Below are 16296 nucleotides of genomic sequence, written 5' to 3'. Positions count from 1 at the left end.
TGGATGAAATAAAAAAGCAGTGTATAAATATATACTCATGATGATGAAAATGTATATAAGTTAAGGGTGATTGATTATATATGCACCATAGAAGACTGTGCCCGAATCCCAAAAGTTTCCTGAAAAATATTTTGACAAAGATAAGGGGATGTGTATTGTGCAAAAGTTGTTTGGCAAAGAGTGCTTGGCACGTACCATGCATTACTACTCATCACTGCCCAACACAGATTATTATTATTATTATTATTTTTAGGTAATTTAAATATTAAAATATGTTAAATTAGTTTATAATAATAAAAAACAAATAGGAATAGGAAAAATGTTAAAATAACATGATTGGAGGGTAAGTGTTAGAAAGAAGACATAAAAAAGCCTGCTAGATAGTAATGTTGAATTGAGTGGTTTGACTTTGAGGTCCACAGTCCACACACATAGCCATAGCCCATATCTTTGTGTTTCAGAGAGCAGTGTAAGCATTAAAACCCTACTTCACCCCCTTAGCCTCATCATTCTCCATTCAATGGGGTCTTGACACGTGCCATCCCCCACTATATCATTCGCCACCCCTCTACCTAGCTCCTATCCCTGCCTTGCCACTCTATCCCCTCGTCATTCATTATTCTTCCATCATATACTTTCATTTATATAATAGTATGAATTAATTTTTCACATAATTAAAATAAATGAGAGAAAGTGTTATGTAAATACAATATTTTGAAAAATTAAACACAAATGTAACAAACTTAACTATATATAATCTACGATACTTTAATGCGGAATCTGAATACACATAATTCGTTATATCTTATTGTGAATTACGTTCAGAAACTGCAAACACATAAATCGCTACACCCTATAGCGATTTATAAACAAATGGACCAAAAATGTATTTCACGAGACTCTGTAAGGGATTATAAAGAGAGTGACTCACTATAAAAATTGCGTGAGGGTGTAGTAGATTTTATGATAGAGACTTACAGAGAGAAAATAGAGAGAAGGCAGAAGAAAAAGGGTGGGTTTAGGGTGATATTCTTGGAGCATTTCTATTAAGTAGACCAATAGAAGATGAAAGACAGTTGTACTGGTTCAACAGCGTTGCTCACGTAGACGGAACCATAAATGAAGAGGTAAGTCTCTTTATTTTCTTTCAATTGGATGATATCTGTATATTTTATATAATCTTAAGGAAGTTATTTATTAATTAAAAAAATATAACCTTAGTTTAGTTTAAGGTTTTGAAAATTAAAATTTAAAATTTAAAATTTAAATTTAAATGTAGAGAATTTGAAGTTTAAAATGTAGATGGCAAATTTGTTGTAATTTTAAAACTTAGGTAGTTTATGTCTTGAAACATAAATTATGGTTTGGTGATGTCAGTGTTAGAAATTAATCAGGTGTTCTTTATTTCTGAATATGTAGCCAACCCGATGTATTTATAGCGTTCATATGCAATAGAATATGCCGTTACATGATAGGATCATACCTTGCTTGGAGAGGGCTGGGTTGTACCACCTGTCTAGGCTGAACGCGCATTGATTCTAGTTGGATTAGCCTCTGGTCAGCGCATTTATCGAAAGATAGCAGTCTGAGACTCACACTTTCCATATGCCATTCGAAGAGTGTACTATCACGCTCTAGGACGTGGCATATCAGCTGGGGTTGCCCGTAGATGGCCAGCCTGTTTCTTGGTACATTATTGACTTTCACCTGCACATCGAGGGGTCAGACCGGCGTGGGATTAGTTCCAGGAGTTATTTGGTGAGCTTCCGCCACCAGATAAGAGAAAGTTATACACAGTCCACTTCACATGGTTCTATGAGAGGTTCAGGGTGTAACCGGCTGATGCTTCCGAGGAGACCGTGCGCATATATATACACGTGCGCATATTATGATGTGCTGTCCCAAGTTCCTGACTCCCAGCTGCCGATCGACCTTAATGAGCATGCAGACAATCCGTAAGACACTTGGTTTGGCATGGGGGGGGGGGGACGCCGCCATCTGCATTTGGAGTGAGTCTACAGGATGCTCCACCCGGAGATTAGCGAGCGACCAGAGTTAGGCGTTCGACTTGATGTGGCACAGGCTCGCACCTACTTGATCCATTTGGGGACGACCATGATCATGATGGTGATCAGTAGTAGCGCCCCTTGTGTTAGTTCTGACAGTTATATTTGTATGAATTATGACTTATTTATTTCCTGTTAGTGTTAATGACTTATGTAGTCATTTATTTTGTGTTAGTGTTAATGCCTGGTGGCTATTATATTTTCTATGGCTTCATATATTTAATTTGCACGACTTATTGCTCATGACGAGTATATTTGTATGACTTCATGCATTTTGCATCATGGATTGTTACTATTATACTGGTATTCATGAATTTGTTCCAAAGTTCCACTTTCTTCATAATCCGCTACAAGATCTCGCGAAATACATTTTGGGCCAATCTGTTCATAAACCACTACAGGGTGTAGCGGTTTATGTGTTTGCAGCTTCTGAACGTAATCCGCGATAAGGTCTAGCGGATTACGTGTATTCAGATTTCACATTAGGGTGTTGTGAATTACATATAATTAAATTTGTTGCATTTGAGTTTGATTTTTCATAATGTTATATTTACGTAACACTTTCTTCTATTTATTTTATTTATGTGAATGGCCATAATCATATCTATATGTATATAAGAAAAGTTTGAATAATTTTGACAAGCGACACATTTTTATTTAGAATTAATTTGAAAATTTTTCATGATGACATGCATGGCTAAAAGCAGGATTATTGAGGAGTGAAAAGAGTAACTAAAATGGTGCATGTCCAAAGCCTAACTTGAAGGAGTTTAATAATATCCTATATCTATCTATATATATAGCAAATGAAGTGAGAACTCAATCAAGCTAATTGCTTTTTTGGAGCCACATTGGTCAATTTTGTCCATTTCTTATTAAAGATTATTATTATTGTGTGTGGTGTTTATTTAACAAGAGACAATAGGCCTTTCCTAGCCGATTTTGGTGTCGACCAAAAGCCTTGCATTATATGAAATCATACAACTTTGATTTGTAAAATCAAGACAATACAATATATATAGGACCTAAAATCATACATTCATTCATACCCTAAATTTTCATTTATATATATATAATATTTTTCCCCCTCCTTGTAGCTCAGATATTGTATTGCCTTTAATGGGAATTTTGTTTCCTTATGTTTCTTCCTTATTTGGAAAAGGAGTAAAGGTTTAAATAATGCTATCAAGAGTCCTCTCTTTTGAATAATACAATAACTGCTTTTTTGACTGCAGTTGTTTGCATGCTTCCTAACAGAATGAATTAGAATTACATATAAATATAAGGAGTTAAAAGCCTCTTTAGATTATGGAAAGTTAAGGAGTTCTTTTTCTTGTTCAAAATATTTTGCAACTAACTTTATGAAAGACAACTAACTTTATTTATTTACAATTTTTGAATGTCTTAGATATGAATACAAATTTTGAAACGGCTGTGGTCAAACAAAAAGTAGTATGATTCAAGAAATAATAGCATGCAATCAATTGGACAGCCTATATGCTTTGGATCCCTTTGTTGATACAACATTAATTATTAGCTATTTAAAAATGTACAATATACCAAGACCAGTTTCAATTCATTCTTTGAATGTCAAAAAGGGAAGTCAAAATAGAACATAGCAACATGTATATATGTGTCATATTTGAATTGAAAAAAAAAAAGAACAAGATGTACGTGTCATATTGATATCCCCTGTATATAACAAGAAGAAAAATAATAATAATAATAATAATAATCCTGTAACACGAATTTTAGATATGTAATTCTTTTATTTTTTTAAGGGTTTAATTTTCAAATTTTGGATGTGGATGTTGAAAGGAAATTATTTAGTAGCTAAAGGTGGGTTGGGCCGAACGTGAAAAGTTCTTGACAATTAGGAAAATTTCGGAAGGAATCAAGTAAGAGAATATAATATAAGAAGACACCACATCCAACTCAAAACCTTAAGGTGTCAAGTTAATAGATCTCTCATCTTATAAATTCCTCATTCTTCCTTATTTTTTTTGATGTAAGACTAATTTTAACACTCCTCAGACTTGCAACATTAATAAAATGGGGATTTCAAACTCTAAAAATTCTTTTCGAAAGAAAAAATTATAGCATTATTTACAATTTTTTTAGTGATTTAGTTTAAACCAACTGTTTATATGTAAATCATTTAAATACATAGTATGATAAATAATTAAATCAAATATATCTAATTGTTTAACTATTATTTTTACGTAAGTAATTATTACTTTTAAATTTTTCACCCGTAGAAGAAGTTCGGCTTTGAAATAATTAAAATGAATGAAATATCTTTTTTAATAAACTAATCGATTTATTATTTGTATCCACAACACAAGAGATTTATGGTCCATTGAATATGCCATAAAGTTCCAAAATGGCATATACTTTTTGCCTATATATTCCGGCAGTAACAGACAAAATCAAAGGTGGTGGCATTGCATTTGAACGATATACTAAAATGCAGATGATACGTATGGCTTGCCTTCAACACTATTTAATTTGTCACATATTTTTGAGACATCCTTATTCAAAATCATGTTCTTGCTAGTAAATTTTAATTCATAAATTATCCACTTTATTAGTAGCCGGCAACTTTAGTATCAATAAGGAGAAATCACAAATGTTAGTTAATCTGTAAAAAAAAAAAAAAAAAAAAAAAAACTGTTTAATATCAACATGACATTGATGGCATGGAGTATTTAATATTGTAAACATGTTTTAAAAAAATGTTGAATAATAATGGATCCCATATATATAGGTTGTTCATCATGGTAGCCATTAATAATAGTGAATGAATGGATAAGTTTGGCTAAACGAAGGGTTTTAAACTTTGATTGGATTAATGTTAATTTTTTTAATTTTGGCTTGGCTTGCAAGGCAGTTTTCCTAGGATAATTAATATGAGTAGCTACGAGGCACTTGTCTCTAACATGCACTCTCTAATCATCATTACATTTAATTTTATTCATTCAAAACTTACGGCTATATGACCACTTTGATTTGCACAAATATATGCTCATAGGAACTTGGAATTAGGCCAGCTTCAATTCAATGTAAACTAATATTATACTACTACTAATAGAAGTGGCGGTATTAATTAAATAGTATGTAACATATATAATTAATTAATTAACAAGCTAATTAGGTTACATTGATTAATTAAATATAAAAAGAAGGAAATATATAGAGTAGTATTGTGTAGAAGTAGAACACAGCATACTATTGGGACATTTCTGACCACTAAGAATTAAAAAAGGACTTTATTTCATTCTTGGAATTAAGTGTGTGTTTTAGGCTAGTGCATATAATATAATAGGTACTTAGCAAATGGGTTTGGAATATTCTTTTTCAGAGCTTACATTTGATGAAGAATCTTCCATTCCTTGAATGTTAGGTAATGTTGGTGAAAAAACATTCTGATCGATTTCCATGGTAATGAATTGTTGAATTCCAATATAGTTAGTTACTTACTAGTCAAACCTCTAGTACTCTTTCGGACCCACATTAACAATGTCCAAAATTTTCGTCATTCAGAGCCGCCAAATGCTCTTCAATATGCCCAAGCTAACGTTAGGTGTTTCCCCATAATAAATAAATAATAAAACAAAACATCAAAAGCATTTATAATTTTTAAAATAATTCCTATGATGGGGAATGACATGCTATTTAGAATTTTTGCAACCAAAAGAAAATTGAATTTATAAACTTTTTAAGAGAGAGAAATCATAATTATGTACAACCAAAAATTTTCCTCAACACTAGTTTATTTATATCTTAAAGGCCCTAATCTAAAAGATGAGCCCTTAATTGTTACAAACTTCACTGTATGTATACCTCATTTTCTATTTATATTTGATTAATCCAACAAATAATTTTCCACTCTCTAATTAAGGAATTAATTAAGATCATTAAACTTGTTTGTACTTTACTTATCATCATCATTATCATCATCTTCATCTGTAAAGTCTGGTTCAAGTGGCTTCTTCAATGACCCAAAAAACATATCAAACTCAGGCCCATGTCTTAGGCTCATACCTCTCCTTGGGCTTGCTGCCAATTTTGATGAATACATACTTAAACTTGATCCAGTCATGGGCTGCAAGGGTGCAGAGAAGTGCTCAGGCCCATTTCGAGGCCCACAGGCCATCATGATCATCATTGGACTCTCCTTTCTCTGGAGCTCACTTGTCTCCTTGATTCTCTTATACCTAAACCAAGCTGCTTGTATAAAACATGCAGCCCATGTTCTCCATTGATGAGAATGGAACCTGAAAGTTTGCCTAAGTTGCTTGCTATGTAACCTTCTGAATTGGGCCGCCACAAATTTCAAGTCTTCAGAAATTAGTGCAAAGGCCTCAACTTCAGTTATGGCCCTCACTGTTCTTGTTGATGAAGGAAGGGCCACAGTTGGACGTGGGTCCAAGGCCCATGTGAGAAGCTCCTCACCGCAGAAGTCACCGGGCCCAATTCGACACGAGTTGAAGAATCCGGTTCGGCCACCATTGGTGGTGCAAGAATCTAAATGGCCTCTTACTATGAAGAACATCTCATGAACAAGGTCACCTTCACGGACAAGGCATGTCCCTTGGGAACATAGTGACGGTTTTAGCCTCTCACATATTGCATCTAGGATTCTCTCATCCATCTGATCAAATAATGGTACCTGATCACATACAATAATTTGTCACATTCAAATATGAATAATCACACGATGAAAATTCAAGTACAGTTAACTTCACATACAATTGATAGGTGTTAGATAATAATTTAACCAAATAATTTAACTTTTAGTTATCAACTTCATATGAAGTTAACTGCACTTGAGTTTCTATCTAATCGCACACATCATTAAGAATAAGAAATTTTAGTTATATATGTTACTAGTGAATCCAATAAAAGGATATCAAACATATTGTCATAATGTCATATGTGTGTTTAAGATGTGGTGGAAACTCAGGTGCAGTCGACTTCACGTGAAGTTGATAATTGAGAGTTTTTAGATGATTTGATTGATTTAACTAAATTTTTATCTAACGGTTCTCAACTATTAACTTTACGTGAAGTCGACTGCAGCTAAGTTTTCGGCTTAAGATGTTATATATATCCAACTAGGAGTTAAACAAAACAAACAACACTGCATGAGAAGAAGCTTATTGAAAACTATGATGCACAAAATATGAGTCACCTAGAATACACGTTGAAATACAAAATAAAAGAAACATACTTGGCGAACAAGATTGAGACAAAGGTGGCGCTTAATGTCACGTCTAAGATCAGCAGGAAGGTCTCTAAGAATGGCTTCTTCATCAACACCACGAGTGGCAACCCATCTCAATTGGTCATACCTTCTCACATTTTGCTTCAGATGCCGAGGGAGTTGCCTATGGTGCATCCATCTTTCTGTATCTGTTCTCCTTATTCTCCATTCTTCTAGTCTCATTGTTGTTGATTGCAAATATGTCTATTTAGAAACACAACATAACAATTTATTATCCACACTCAAATCTATTTCTATTCTAATTCAATAGAAATAATCATAGATTTCATTACTTGCATATTGCCTATGAGCAATGCAAACAGCACCAATCCAAGAATTGCAACAATCACAGCAAAATTTATCTCTGTGACTTGCGTGCTTGTCAAGAGATTCTGTCCTAAAGAGCTGAAAATTTGACATAGGAACAGTGTTAGAACATGATTTTCATTTATCACTTTATAATAATCAACAAATTAGTTACCTAAGATTTCTCAGTCCCCACCAAAGACAATAATAGTATTTGCTGAAGAATTCTGAGGCTGTAACTTCCAAAGAAAGAGCATCAGCAAAAATACCAAACTGAAAGAAATCACTGTCCTGATCACAAAGGCTTGAGATATTGCTTGATTTGAGCCATGAAGTCCTACTTAGGTCCCCTATGCTTTCACATTCAAGATAATGGTACTTGCAATTTCGGTACTCAAGATTACAAACTTTCTTCCAACACTCATCTTGCCTTTCAATTGACAGCAGATACCAGCATGATCCTAAAACCTTTTCAACACATATTGTTAAGAACAAAACCCCGAAATCACAATATTATATGAATTTGAATGGGTTACTCACATGACTTGCTAGCATATAGAGCATAAGATTATATGCTGCACCAGCCCAAGCTTTCTCCATCATTACCCCTTTAGTCTTGATGATTTCATGTGAGAGTGGATAAATCAGATATAGCCTCAAGAGGTACTGAAAAATGGTAACCATGCTCAGAACATGCCTTGAAGCAAACATTTGTGACCCCTTTAGATTTGGAATTACGGTCCAAATAACCACCTAACATTTTATTTATACGAAATTGTAAGCTGTAGCAGCAGAAGAAACACAAGAGGATTATGATGGTCTTAACAATTCAACAGCATACCTGTGGAAGAGGCTGTGCAGCCAGTAGATCAATCCAAAAGTCCTTATGCATATACTGTGATGCAATCTTGGAGGAGTCTATGATAAGCTCTCCTCTACCAGAAACACGCGAAGAAGGCGCCACATAAGCAGTTTGAAACCTTACATAAATCTGAATAATGTAAAATGCATCAACCATGGACCGGATTATGGTGAGGGAAACTTCAAGACCAATAGACATGTCAATGCACATTTCTTTCTTGGCCACTGGCAAGTAAAAGAACAAAGGATCCACAAACAATGAAATCAAGCATGCTACTAAGAAAATCCTGTTCCATCTATTCACTCTTGGACCCCTTGGATCCAATATCAGAATCTCATCTGCATCATAATCCTCTGAGAACACTCTAGATAGTTCTCTTCTTCTCTCCAGGCACTTTCCTCTTGTTGCATCCTTCCTATTATTCTCTTTTCCGCTCATTATCTTGTTATAGCCATGCATTGATAAGTGGCTCTTTTCCTTGCTTTCTGTTAACTTCTCTGTCTCAACATCATCATGAAACCTGCAACCACATGTTATCAAACTCATTAAGCTACTCATAGTTCCCAAGATACACTGATTAGAAAAAGGGTATAGAACATGCAAACCTTACAGAAGATCTTGATCTACCACCAGAAGCCATAGTTCTCTTCTTCTCTACTTCAAATATATGATCTTCACCCCATGAGAAATCACCATTTATACAGAGTTATTAGCTACTGAAAAGATATTCGGTTAAGATCTCAACCACATAAAACATGTAGTCAAAATTTGCCTTGCCATATCCCCCCACAAAAATCATGTGACTAAAAAGGTAGAACAACTCATATAGTGTCATAAGCTATAAAATACAGTATCTTTTAACAGGCAAAACCTGTGAATTTGGAACTGCCAAAAGCTTTGGTTGGAATTGAAGTCTTCCCTATAGCTAACCTTTTTTTTTTTGCCCTTGACTCTGCCTATCTTAAACTTTATGGCAAAGTTTTACATAGCCGGTGCCAAAAATAAAAGAGGAGTATTGTGCTAAGTTATTCAATGCACAGGTAAATACTTTGTCAAATTTTTATGATGTAGTTACTTTTTCTTGTTTTGGAGATAAAAAATAAATAAAATTAGAGATAGTGAACAAAATGAAACTTTAAGTGAAATTGAGTGATGACAGATGGATAGCCACAAAAGAACTGTCTTTATACACTACTTGTTGAGTTATATATATACTTATATAGGCATGCAAAAGATTTATGGTGCAGTATGGAGAATTGTATCACTGAAAAGAAGCACATTAAAAAAAACAAAGATAGAATAACAGGAGAGTGAGAAAGAGCAGCTAGAAGAATGGGTAATGAAGCATGCAATTCTCATTCTTTCTTCTTTTGGCAAATAAACTGCATAGCCATAGTCATATATAATTATTAATGGTGGTAACTGTTAACGCCAAGCTGCAAGCAAAATCATCTACCATCCTCTCAACTGCTTCTACCACTCTTAGGACTTGGGAGTTAGGACAGTTATGGGTTAATTAATACTTGAGATTAACCTAAACAATATTGACAAATAGGATTTTAGTATTGGTTCAAATCACATACATAATTAGTGCTTTTTTCCGTGCACAAGTGGCTTTAGAAAAAAAAATGGACTAATCATCTAGATTGAAGAATTGTGTTGTGGTCGAGGTCTTGACACAGTAGCAACATATTTGCCTCCTTAGCAACCACACCCGGATTTGAAACTTTGTTAAAATCAAGTATTGAATAAGAACCCTTCAAAATGTTACTTGTAAATATGCGCATGTTTGTAAAGACTAAAGTTGAAGAGTAAACAGGAAAAAAGAAAAAGAAGAATTGTGTTTACCTAATTTTATTAGAGACAATCTGGTTCTCCCAAATCTCATTAATCATTTAGGCAATACCGTGACTCTGAATGGAAGACTGGCAGCGGCAGCATTAAAGATAAGATGAAGCTCGTGCACGTATTGTAGCATTCACCTCAACTACTCCCCAGTCCCCATGCTACGTCTTTGTTTACAAACTACCACTTAATATATATATATATATTAGTCAACATACCACACCTCATTATTTAGATTTTAATCATTCAATTTTAACATTAACTTGCCCGTGGTTCGTAATATTCTATCACAAATCTCATAATTCTATCTCAACTTGAACAGGGAAAAAAAAAAGAAGCAAAACAGCTAGAACATTTGCTGCTGAAAAATAATTTTCCAGGCACATTGACAAATGAAAATAACCAATAATATTGAGTTATCTACTACTATGACAAAAAAGTGGTGAAACAAGGTCTATAATTTAGTTTCCAATCACAACCAGCAACTTTGAAGCATACATCAAACTCTTAAAGACACACTTATATGCTCTTCTCCACAGGAAGAAAGCCTCTCAGATGTTGCTCCTTCTCGTTGGATGCAGCCGCAATGTATGGAGTTCATTTTCTTCTCGCAAACACGGATGAGTTGCATCCACTTAGCTTCCAATCTACCTGTCAATGAGTTAGTAGAGGATTACTAAAAACTCAATGCATGGATTCAGTGAGGAAATTAATTGTGGTGAAGACCAGAATTACATGGTGTTTTTCCAATTGAATTCACAACATAAATTGAATAGGTTTACAAAATAGTACCGAATTCTACTCTTGATCAGGCATAGATGATATGTTGAATCCTCAAAACGGGCGCTTTGGCTTAGAATCTGCTAAAGAAACTCTAATAGCTCTGCCATTCAAGTCCTGCAACCAAATGACATCAAAATAATCAAACAATGGTATGATGGAAACTAAATGCCACAGCAACTCATTACACTTACAATGTAACATATACAAATGAACAAGTTCAAACTCATTAAATTGTTATTTGTGATTAGCAAACGGGATACTAGGAGTGGATTCACGTGCTTACCGCGCCATCTAGGGATTCAATAGCACTATTGACCTCTTCAGGGCTGCTGTAAGTCACAAATCCAAAGCCTCTTGATCTTCCACTTTCCCTGTCATAGATTACCTTGGCCTCCAAAACTTTTCCTTGTTCACGAAACAAGTTCTCAAGTGCTAAGTGGTCAACACCCCAAGCAAGATTACCAACATGAACACGGTTTCCGTTATCTGAAGAGAAACCACCCCTAGAAGGAGATCTGAAACGGGAACCCTCATTCTTAGCAGGAGGTGGTCCAGAATTCACTCTCAGTGCCCTCCCATCTAGCTCCTACAAATTTCCAGCAACACTTATCTTAGACAGTAATAACTAATAAACAAAATGGTCACAAAGGGACACCATAGTATACAATACAACATTAACAAATAGTGCAATTTGAACATAGTAGTTATCCACATACCACCCCATCTCCCATTGGATACGGTGCGCACTCCAACTAATGGAAAACTCGAACCTTATCCTATCCAATGATGGATGAATGGTACATTCAAGGAACATTTCTCATAATAAACACATTGATATTTCACAAAGCAAAACTCAAAAAACATATTCACATAGCACTGTCAAATTTTAACATAGATAACTTCACAGAATAAAAGATGTAATAATCAGAAAGAAACAGAAACAGAAACAGTAAGATGCTAAGATGTATTATCATCAAACAGAACACCACCAACTTACATAGCCATCGAATTGTTGTTTAGCAGCTTCAGCTTCCTCAATCGAAGACATGGTCACAAAACCAAAGCCCCTGCTTCTTCCACTCATCTTATCATAAATCACCTGCCAAAAAGCAAACAACTTCATTCAGAACACCCAACCCAAAAGAAAGAACAAAACTTTGTATGCAATTCAATTCGCTAACCCTAGAATAACTAGTTTAAATAATTTCCATGAAAACAAACAGGAAAATCCCAAAACCAATCCTTCCACGAAGGTTTCCTCAGAGGGTAGAAAAATCAATGATAAAAAACCAAACTTTAAAGAAAGAAAAAGAAAAAAGACGCACCTCAACGACTTCAACGGTACCAGCACTTTCAAAGAGCTCAGCGAGTTGGGCGCTGTCAACACTGAAAGGAAGGTTGCCAACGAAGAGCTTGAGGTCAGGGGAGAAGCTGCGGTCATCTCCATCGCTGAGAATCTCTTCGTCCTGGTCGAATTGGGAGGAAAGAGCGACATTTGAAACGAACCTGGTTGGACGAAGAGGAAGGAAAGTGGTGGAAATGGAAGCGGATTTGGTGGGGTTGAAGGAAAAAGAAGCGAAGCATTGTGGAGGAGAAGAAGAGAGGGGTTGTCGGGTTCGAAGTGATAGGGTTGGAAGAGCAAGAGAAGCTGCAGAGGTAGACATTGTGGCTGAGACTGAGGTTTATGAAACGGATAAGATAAGAAGCAGAAGAAGGGAAGAGAAGAGAGAATGAGAGGGTTTATGAAATGAAATGAAATGAAATAATAACGGAGGGAGGCTGAGATATTTATCCAACACAAGGGAAAATATCTCACACTCTCACTTCTTCAGATAAGGTAAGGTTACTTGGTTCCTCTTTAGGGTAACCTATTTTACCAATTTGACCTTTTATTCACATTTTTTTGTTTTATTTAAAACTAGATTAAATTATTTTCTATTAAAACATTCAATTTTTCACAAAAGAATTTAAAAATGGCAGTTTCTCTTAAAAATTATTTTCTCAATACTAAAAATCAACTATTAAGTAAATTTCTACATATTTATATATGGGAGATACTCCTATAAAGACGCAAAAAACGTCTTTTTTTAAAGATATTTTTTAATAATTAAAATTTAACACATATAATCATTTAAATTATGTTATTTTGTCAAAATTAGGCCAGACAAATTAATTTGACCGAAAAAAATGAATCAAATTTTAAATTCGTCTAAATTAATATTTTTTTTTATAAAAAATGACTACAATACCTCTATTATATAAAATTACTAAAATATTCTTATAATATACTTCTAAATTCTAATCCTTTTCTTCTCTATAGTTATAGGGTTAAAATTTAAAGTTTTCAAAATTAATATATATATATATATATATATATATAAAATAGGAATATTTTAGTTGTGTTTATAATAGGAATATTGTAATATTTTTTTATAAAAAATATTAATTTATACTAATTTAAAATTTAATTTATTAATTTTTTTGCTAAATTGATTTATCCAGTCTAATTTTAATAAAAACAATATAATTTAATTGATTATATGTATTAAATTTTAATTTTTAAAAAATATCTTTAAAAAAAGACGTTTTTATATCTTTAAAAAAAGACGTTTTTGACATCTTTATATAAGTGACTCCCTTTATATATATTTATACATATTATTTTATAATTTTTAATAAAATAATTTAATCATCAAAATAGTTAAACCTAATGCAACAAAATAATCAACTTATCATTTATGTAAAACTTAAAATAAAAAGAGTATTTTATAATAATTAAAATTTTATTTAAGCTTGTAGGCTTGTAGCTAAGCATGGGCGAAATGTGGTGAGGAGATATTTTTGTTGTGGGCCGAAGGACCTAAGATAGATCCAAATTCAAATTATGAGTCCAAGTGGGCAATTGTGCACTGCAATTTTCGTTGTTTTCTGCCTTGGATGACCAAACAAAAGCTGGATTTTCTTTATTCTTTTCTGTTACCAAGTTGGTGGCTAGGAAAAAAATATTGTCTTATGAGTTGAGTAATGATTATGAAAGTGAAAGAAAATTATAAAGATTATACATGTTTGATTGATAACAAATTACATACGTGACAAATTCATAACCTCTAGAATTATTTGGCATATCTTTTCACACTTCATTAATAAGTTGTCTTTATAAAAATATTTAAAAATCATTCGAGTGTTTTTGCTATCTAAAACATATGGAATGAATAATGATTAAATAATATCTATATTATTTCATTTAAATTATAAATTATCATTATTTGGAGTCTATTATTGGACTCTAACTCGCACTTATAAACAAAATAAATATTGGAGAACTTGAACTAATTTACTAGGAGTCCATTTTCAATAGTTTGTGTGGCCTCACAATCTTCACATATATGCCAATCAAAGCCTCTGCATTTCAAGCCCACTAGTAGCCCATAAATAAAATATTTTTTTAACGGGAGGCATAAAAAAAAAGTCGACCTGTTCAGTTGTTTGTTGCTATTCAATTTTCTTTTTAAGAAATTAAATAATATTGGTTTTGGTGTTTTATACTACTAGTGAAATAATCACATGTTTAAAAAAGAAAGAAAAATTGCTCTAAAAGGAAATTAAAAAAGAATAATGCATGCTCACGTCTACTACTAAACCACATCATGCAAGAGCCTTCTTGAATTAGGTGCAAGGCCTTTCAAAGTTAAAAAAAACTTTGGTGCCTAACTCAACGTTGACCAGTTAAATTAAATATTATTATTTTGTTGACGTTATTTGTGTGTGCATAATAAAATATTAACGCATATGGTTGATACTGTATAATATAGAACTGAGTCATGGTAGGTAATCGGTACTTTGACAACATATATATAGGATCACTGGTAGTGGTAGGTGCTTAGTTAATTAATTTCACTAGTTTATGAATGGTGATAATCTTCGAATATTTTAAACCCCTTTGCTCTAAATAAATATTGTAGTTAAAATGCATCAGTAGCGGATACATTATTTGTAAGTTTTAATTATTTGTTTCTGATGTAAGTGGGGTTTTAAATTTTAATTTAGTTATCGAGATTAACTTGGTGCGGCTCCCAAATTTATTTGCCACATTCTCAGTTTCTCACTATATTTAATTTCGACATATTGATATATCTAAACATATATAGATGTGAATGTGAATGTGAAGTGAGAATCAAGTTGTGTAATTCGAGGATGAAAAATTAGCAGTGGTGAAAGATCAGAGCCTAGTGATAATGATAATGATGGTAGTTATATTTGGTGTAAAATAGATATCTGAATTAGATAATTATATCTTGTATATATATCATTATTAAAATTATTAAAAAATTTATGTATATTTATATTTAAATAAAAATTCAGGTGCCAATTAAGTTTACGTAAAACTGATAACTGAAAATGATTATATAAAAATTTAATTAAATCATTTAAATTATTTAATAATTCTTAATTATTAATTTTACGTGAAATTTTTTCACTTTATACTTATATCTACTTATGTATTTACGTCTAAAAGAAACCAACCAAACCCCGCCATATATTCCTATGCCGCATGTATTCACCAAAAGATACACAGACTTTTGAAAAGAAATTTTGATAACTAACATTGATGTTGTCATATTATAGTAATGACTTTATTGAATGTGTACGCACTCAAATCCTTTTCACACCTACGGATATGGCTTTGATTAAACTCTTGAGTCTTAAATCCTTATGTTTCTTTATGTTCGATCCGAGGTTCTAACATGCATCACAAAACTCATCATCAAAAGGAAACAATGTACATTCTATTTCTATACATATAAATTGATTTTCACAAATAATTTTAATCACTATATTACAAGAAATGAATTAAGCTAAGCTAATAATAAGGAATAGTTGATTCCTATTACAACAACTATATATAGCGCATTTACGAAAAAGGCAGGCAACTACTACGCAATTGTGGTGGTAGGTGTGTGTGATTTATTCAGCTTCAGTGGGTTATTATTACGATACCACATTGCAAGTTGGAACACTTCAATCCTTCACGTTTTGCTTTCACCCTTTTAATTCCCATCAACTTAATATATATTTATGGTTCTCATCATTATTAGACTCTCTAATTATTATTAATAGTTATTGTATTATGGATGATGATTATTTTGGGACTTAATATCTGGGGGTTG

General features: G+C 33.0%; 2 protein-coding genes across 6 annotated transcripts; both read right to left on the bottom strand.

Moving 5' to 3' along the window:
- Positions 1–5821: 5821 nt before the first annotated feature.
- LOC112760488 (protein CNGC15a-like) lies at positions 5822–9874 on the bottom strand. Of its 4 annotated transcripts, none has more exons than XM_025808120.3 (7): positions 9106–9874; positions 8480–9020; positions 8179–8391; positions 7814–8106; positions 7626–7737; positions 7300–7536; positions 5822–6738 (listed from the first exon to the last, which is right to left on the bottom strand). In XM_025808120.3, exons 1-7 carry the CDS (start codon positions 9138–9140, stop codon positions 6001–6003), a joined length of 2169 nt encoding a protein of 722 aa, XP_025663905.2. In that variant the 5' UTR covers positions 9141–9874; the 3' UTR covers positions 5822–6000. The 4 variants fall into 4 exon arrangements, with proteins under 4 accessions (XP_025663905.2, XP_029149753.2, XP_072063653.1 ...); XM_029293920.2 differs by having other exon boundaries at positions 8179–8304; positions 9106–9871; XM_072207552.1 differs by having other exon boundaries at positions 9111–9290.
- A 701-nt stretch (positions 9875–10575) lies between these two features.
- Positions 10576–12993, bottom strand: LOC112760514 (29 kDa ribonucleoprotein A, chloroplastic-like). 2 transcript variants are annotated; one of them, XM_025808122.2, is made up of 5 exons: positions 12454–12993; positions 12126–12227; positions 11412–11714; positions 11138–11242; positions 10576–10996 (listed from the first exon to the last, which is right to left on the bottom strand). In XM_025808122.2, the coding sequence occupies exons 1-4, from the start codon at positions 12790–12792 to the stop codon at positions 11180–11182; spliced, it is 807 nt and encodes a 268-aa protein (XP_025663907.1). In that variant the 5' UTR covers positions 12793–12993; the 3' UTR covers positions 10576–10996; positions 11138–11179. The 2 variants fall into 2 exon arrangements, with proteins under 2 accessions (XP_025663907.1, XP_025663908.1); XM_025808123.2 differs by having other exon boundaries at positions 10576–10992; positions 12454–12987.
- Positions 12994–16296: the final 3303 nt, after the last annotated feature.

The sequence above is a fragment of the Arachis hypogaea genome, chromosome 2, assembly GCF_003086295.3.
Source record: "Arachis hypogaea cultivar Tifrunner chromosome 2, arahy.Tifrunner.gnm2.J5K5, whole genome shotgun sequence".
Lineage (NCBI taxonomy): Eukaryota > Viridiplantae > Streptophyta > Magnoliopsida > Fabales > Fabaceae > Arachis > Arachis hypogaea.
Note: the sequence above shows the minus strand (reverse complement) of the source record. Positions and strands in the feature narration are given on the sequence as shown.

Excerpts from the sequence above, each read along its gene's own strand:
- LOC112760488 (XM_025808120.3), bottom strand. The coding sequence starts at position 9,140 with ATGGCTTCTGGTGGTAGATCAAGATCTTCTGTAAG. Across the intron at positions 9,021-9,105 it reads AGATCAAGATCTTCTGTAAG|GTTTCATGATGATGTTGAGA; the intron begins GTTTGCATGTTC and ends ATGTGGTTGCAG. Across the intron at positions 7,738-7,813 it reads TGGGGACTGAGAAATCTTAG|CTCTTTAGGACAGAATCTCT; the intron begins GTAACTAATTTG and ends TCAAATTTTCAG.
- LOC112760514 (XM_025808122.2), bottom strand. The coding sequence starts at position 12,792 with ATGTCTACCTCTGCAGCTTCTCTTGCTCTTCCAACCCTATCACTTCGA. Across the intron at positions 12,228-12,453 it reads GTACCGTTGAAGTCGTTGAG|GTGATTTATGATAAGATGAG; the intron begins GTGCGTCTTTTT and ends GCTTTTTGGCAG. Across the intron at positions 11,715-12,125 it reads AACAACAATTCGATGGCTAT|GAGCTAGATGGGAGGGCACT; the intron begins GTAAGTTGGTGG and ends GGAAATTTGTAG.